The sequence below is a fragment of the Echinops telfairi genome, unplaced genomic scaffold (assembly GCF_000313985.2).
Source record: "Echinops telfairi isolate 266 unplaced genomic scaffold, ASM31398v2 ScPeMD7_7467;HRSCAF=8505_1, whole genome shotgun sequence".
In the NCBI taxonomy this organism is placed as follows: domain Eukaryota; kingdom Metazoa; phylum Chordata; class Mammalia; order Afrosoricida; family Tenrecidae; genus Echinops; species Echinops telfairi.
This window is the reverse complement of record NW_022111368.1, coordinates 11947061-11953353: the sequence shown is the minus strand read 5'-3', so window position 1 is coordinate 11953353 and position 6293 is coordinate 11947061. Positions and strand designations below refer to the sequence as shown.

Genomic DNA, 6293 nt, shown 5'->3' with positions numbered 1-6293 from the left:
GGGGGGAGTGCGGAGTGGAGACCCAAAGCCCATTTGTAGGCCACTGGACATCCCCTTACAGAAGGGTCTCAGGGGGGAGAAGAGCCAGTCAGGGTGCGATGTAGCAACGATGAAACACAACTTTCCTCTAGTTCCTAAATGCTTCCTCCCCGCCCCTACGATCATGATCCCAGTTCTTACAAATATGGCTAGACCAGGGGATGTACACTGGTACATATGGGAACTGGAAAACAGGGAATCCAGGATGGGTGATCCTTTCAGGATCAGTGGTGTGTGTGGCGATGCTGGGAGTATAGCGGGAGGGTGGGTTGGAAAGGGGGAACCAATTACAGGGATTTATATGTGACCTTCTCCCTGGGGAACGGACAACTGAAAGGTGGGTGAAGGGAGATGTCGGACAGGGCAAGATATGACAAAATAATAATTTATAAATTATCAAGGATTCATGAGGGAGGGGGGTGTGGGGAAGGAGGGGAAAAAGTGAGGAGCTGATGCCAGGGGCTTAAGTGGAGAGCAGATGTTTTGAGAATGATGTGGGCAATGAATGTACAAATGTGATTTACACAATTGATGTGTGTGTGGATTGTGATAAGAGTTGTATGAGCCCCTAATAAAACGAGTAAAATAAATAAATAAACTCTTCTAGAAAACTGAAGGAGGGAATATTTTCCAACTAGTTGGATGCCAGTCTTCCTCCGATACCAAAACTGCACAAACACAAGACAAGATAACTACGCACCAGCTTAATTCATGATCATAAATATAAAATTTAACCAAGACAGCAAATAGAATCTAAAACTCTATAAAAAACATAATGCCCCCAATGTAGGATTTATGCTACATAGCAATGCTAAGATTGGGCTTATTCATTAGTCTTAATATTTGAAAATCAATGATAATTCATTTAATAAACTGAAAACTCAAAATCACACAATTAACTCAATAGGCACAGAAAAGGCATTTGATAAAATCCATCACTTATTTCTGATAGAAATTCTCAGTAAAGCTAGGAATGGAAGGAAACTTCCATAACTCAATAGACAACAGCTACTGATATCCACTTTCACAACTGCTCTCTCTAGATATTCCACACAGTAAACCAGCACAAGGAATGATAACCACAGCCAGAGATAACACGACTGCCTAGGCAGAGTATCCAATGAAATCTAAAAAAATACTATAAATAACAATGTGTGTTTTAGCAAGGTACGGTAACTGGATACAAGAGGGGCATGCAAAAACCATGAATTTCTATATACTGACAATGAGAAATTTAATCAAAAAATTTATATGCGTTAAAAAACTGAAACATTTGGGAACAAATGTCATTAAAGGATGCATGAAGGTGCTTCAAAGGTTAATGAAAAATTTCGATCTTCTTTAATGGCATTTTTCTATGAACTTTTTGAAGTCCTTCTGAGATGTAATCAATTACATCTTCTAGCCATAATCCCTTATGTGATGTTGTATTAGTCTGGGCACTTCAGAGAAACAAATCCACAGAAACTCATGTATGATAGAGAATTTTATGTAAAGATTAAGTGCGCATCAAGAAAACATCCTAACCCAGTGCTGCCCAAGTCTACAAGTCCAACATTAACCCACATGTCCAACACCAATCCACAAAGTCCTCCTCCATCTCACAACACACACTATGAGGCCGACTGCAGGAGGAAAGCCAAATCAGTAAAGGTGTAAGCATCTCAGTGCCGGCAGGGGTCTCCACACGGCTGCTCCAGCACCCATGGACCTGCCCCGATTTGTACATTTGTTGCCATCACCATTCTCAAAATTGGAGGGAGTTTTCTGTTACGCCAATGGACAGGATTAAGGTGGGGTGTATTCTATATTTGCTAGAAGGGGTGAACTAAGTCATTTTGGGATTATTTTTTTAAGAGATGGTCTGTTGGAAGACAAAAAACACACCTCTATCAAAGCCATTCCTTTTTGTATAAGACCAATCTTGGAAGCAGAGAGAAATCCCAGAACCATCAAGGACGAAGAGTGACCAGTGGGGCACATTCAAGATGTCTGCCTAAAGTGGCAGAGACTGAAACCAGAGGCACCAGAGGCTGTGGCATGGGGCCCATGGAACCAGATGGCTGAGGACCCGAGAAAGACTTGGCTGGTGGTGCAGAGAAGTGTTGTGGACCAATGATCATATCCTTAATGTTTTCTGATCCTGACTTGTGGTCATCTGTCACCTTCTCTAATAAACCCCTCTCTTAATTGCATCGCATGTGAGTAAGTGGCCATTGCAACAAATTATGGAACCCAGCATAGAAGTAGAGTGCTGTAGGAAGTACAGTTGTCAGAATAAGTAAGGTGGTGTCGGCATATTTGACCTCTGCCTTCTGACAATATGGAAGTCAGAGGTCAGATACAGTGCCTATGCCGTTCACTCACCCTGGTCTAAGACCTGTACACTAAAACAAGAAAATGATGATGAAAGAAAAAAATTTTCACGTTAAGAGAGAGATACTTTATTCACGGATCAACGGAATCAATATTGTTAAGGCACTCATCCTCCCCACAGTGACCTCAGACACAACAATCTCAGTTAAAATCCCAGTAGGCTTTTTTGGGTAGTAACTGGCAAATAGCTTCCAAAATTCAGACAGTAATACAAAGAACCTAGAATAGTCAAAGAGAGCATTGAAGGTTCAGTGGTAGAAGTTTCATCTTCCTTACATGAGATAATCCTGACCAATATACCTCAGATCTAGTCATAACTTCATTTGTAACTGGAGGCTGAACAGTTTTCAGTGGAACTTCCAGACTAACAAGGACTATGAAAAAAGGCCTTGTGCTCTAATCCCACTGAAAATCCTATCAAGTAGAGTGCTACTCTGGTAACATGTGGTTGCCATTAGCTAGGGGCTGACTTGACAGTAGTTAACAATAACAACAGAATTCTGAAAAAGAGTAAAGCTGAGAACCAGCATTATCTGATTTCAAGACTTAATCAGACACAGACATTTATGGACACTGAGTTCTGACAAAGGCACAAAGGCAGTTCAGTAGGAAAGGGTAGTCCCTTTCTAATAAGTGGTACTGTAACAATTAGCTACACAAGAAAAACGAAACATGAATCTCTATCTTACATTGGATATTAAAGTCACATTACATTGGAGTCCAAAACTTAACATGTTGGGGAAAAATACACAAAAATCTTTGTGACCTTGAAATATGGCAAAGATTTCTAGACACTAAAAGCACAAACCATAAAAGTAGAAATTGACTTACAATAATAAAAGACTGCTCTTTAAAAGATACTGGTAAGATAACCCCCCAACAAGCCACACACTGGTAGAAAATCTTTCCAGGCAAATACCTGATATAAGAACTGTAACTAGAATGTACGAAGTCCTGGTGGAGTAGGTGTTAAAGCGCTCGTTTGCTAACTGAACAGTGGGTGGGTAAACCCTACCAGCTGCTTGGCTTTGGTCTTGGAAAGTCTATAGGGGCTGGTCCACTCCGTCCTGTATTATTACTATGGGCCAAAATTAATTCAATAGCCATATGTACCTAGAATATATAAAGAAGTCTCAAAATTCAAAATTAAGAATAAAAAGTGGGTAAAAGATTTAAAGAGATATTTATCTATAAGCTATATGGATGGCAAATAAGCATATGAAAGATGCTTAGTATCATTAGTCATTAGAAAATGCAAATTATAACCACAATGAGATTATACTATACAGTTTTGAATAAGTAAAATTTTAAGACTGACAATCCAAATGTTGGCAAAGATACAGAGCAATTGGTACTCTTATATACTGCTCACAGAATGCAAAATGATCCACAGGAAATTTCTGATAATATACTTTCCCTATGACCCTTGTGATCCCATTTCCATGTTTTTTACCCAAGAAGAATAAAAGTATATGCTGACACAAAGACTTATTTGCTAGGGTTAATAGTAAGCAGCTAAAAACTGGAAACCAATATCCATTAAGTAGTGAATAAATAAACCAATTATGGTATATCCAGAGAAATATTACTGACCAATGAAAAGAAACAGGTGATTATCACATAATGTTAATGTACCAACAAAGCAGTATTCTAAATGGAAGAGGCCAGATACAAAGGATTATAAATAAGTTTAAATCCATTCAGATGAGATATTTATGTAGTAAAAATCGGCAATAGTTTGCCAAGGCTGGTATCAGTGGAGGGAATGGAATTTAACAGGGCTTCAGGGAACTTTTTGTGGCTGGAAATATTCTGCACCTTGATTGTGGTGGTGGTTATACAACTGTATGTATTGGATAACTTATTGAAGTAGGAACACTAGTGGAAAATCTCATGCTATGTAAACTACATCGCAAAAAAGGCAATGGAAAACAGTACGCGCATCAAGATGTCAGTTGTCAATTTCTAAAAGTGGTGACAGCACAGGCAATTTACTTCTTTGGGGCATTTTCTAGACTTTTTATAATGCAAATCTTTTTAATGAAAATAACTGATTATCATTAAATGTAGTTACTAGATTAATTAAAGTTATTTTAAAAATCGTGGGGAAAACCCAGAAATAAAACATTTAAATAGAATGTTTTCATCATTTTTCTACCCAATGAAGGAATTTCATTACTCCACAATAAACTTAACATTTACTTGCACATCTTAAAAGTAGCAATCACAAAATACATAGAAACAAAACATCTCTAAGAGCAAGTCTAGCAAAATGAATTTTATACCCAACATTAGCAGCGGAATAATTTGCTACATAGTTGGAAAATATAAGTGTATGGCTCTTAGAAACATCCTTCCACATTCCTGTAGAAGGATAACAAAAATACCTTTCCAGGAAGCTTAAACTTGGAAGACAAAATAAAAGTTTAAGAACCAATAAACAAAAACATTCTTGGGCATACTTTCACAGGGCTCTTGTTTGAGGTGAAAATTATGAGAGAGTCTGAATTTACATTTATTTCAACAAAGACTCTTAAGGTGGACTGTACAAGCACTCTGCATTACACTTTGCAGGACATGGATCAATGTGCTAATTAAAAACAATGATAAAAGTAGTCAGCTAATCAAAGAGACAAGATGGCGAGCTAATCAAGTTTTGAACTTCTCCAGGACAATAAAAATTCTGCATTTATAACAAACTATTTTCTCCCTCATTTGTACCCTCACCTGATAGAGCTCTTCAAGGTTGTATTTAATGGATGTGCTACTCTGTATGGCTTTCACAGCCTCATGAAGCTTCTGCCATGTATCCTGCGTGTAGTTATCAGGCAATTTTGGTCTGTCTGAAAAATCAGAGAGAATCAGTGAAGAATGGTAGCCACACAACGTTCATACAGCTTCTAAAATAGTCTACAATGTACTAAAGACACTTAAGACACAGAAATCAATTTTACCTAATATAAAACACTGTACAGTACTTAAAAGTTTCTTGGGGGAAGAATATACAGCCATCATTATCTTCACTTCAATATTTATTATTGATATTTAGATAGGATAAATGCAGACAAAATTTTAAAATCTTGTTTCTTTGATACTACAAATGCATAAACAGGGAATACAGTTAAGCAAGTTAAACATATTTTCAACTTACTTAAGTTACTTGGTGTGGAGATATAAAATAAGGTTATAATTTCATATACCTGCATCAAAGATGCTTACTTTGAGATATTATCCAAGATAGAGCTAAGAAGTAGAGGAAGTAACAAAAAGTAGTGAAGAGCTTCAGTAGTTGCTACTTAGTCTGGTTCAGCTGTGAGAATCATACCTTGATTATTGGATCTAGTTTATGCTTTTTCTATCAAATGCATAGAGTAATGAGAAAAAACGGCTACAAATAAAACTCGATACACTATGAAGTACAGTATGTCTCCAATGTTATACGGAGCAGCTGGATAGCGTTTAGGGAGTCTGCACCCTTAGTGATTTCCCTTACTTCTGAAGGGTTTCAGTCCCATGGCGGGCGGTGGTGAGTTACAGTTGTGGGTACGTGGGGTACCCTACAACACAGTAACAGCCCTGTAGGAGCAGGTTAAAATGCCGACTCATCCGGCCTCCGTCTACCTTTGGGAAGAAAGGTATTGTCCTTTAGTCTTAGCATCAACTTTAAAGCCTTCCTCTATGTTTACAGGGAAAAGCGCATAGGCTCCAAAAGTGCCCGGTTGTTGGACCAAGTGATGTTCAAGTTTGAAAGTGATTTCACCGACAACCGAGAGAAGGTTATCGAACTCGCGATGGAAAGCAGAGGGATGGTCTGCCCGAGGCCCAAAGGAAAGAGGGCAGCGCGGGGCCCGACCCCGAAGGCCCTCCGCCCGGCCCGC

At 38.6% G+C, this 6293-nt stretch overlaps 1 protein-coding gene and 1 pseudogene across 3 annotated transcripts in view; both read right to left on the bottom strand.

Annotated features, from left to right (window-relative positions):
* LOC105978779 overlaps positions 1 to 3149 on the bottom strand; it is a 9052-nt pseudogene extending 5903 nt beyond the window's left edge.
* The window catches only part of CUL4A (cullin 4A), an 80578-nt gene extending 74490 nt beyond the window's left edge, over positions 1 to 6088 (bottom strand). For 2 of the 3 annotated variants that reach the window (XM_004704418.2, XM_045283881.1), the window contains exons 1-2: positions 6037 to 6088; positions 5143 to 5258 (exon numbers count right to left, since the gene is read on the bottom strand). In XM_004704418.2, coding sequence (XP_004704475.2) covers positions 5143 to 5258; positions 6037 to 6073 — 153 coding nt within the window. In that variant the 5' untranslated portion in view covers positions 6074 to 6088. Of the gene's footprint in view, positions 1 to 5142; positions 5259 to 5908; positions 5946 to 6036 lie in introns of those variants that run through there. The other variant, XM_045283880.1, reaches the window with a different exon arrangement.
* Between the last annotated feature and the right edge of the window lie 205 nt (positions 6089 to 6293).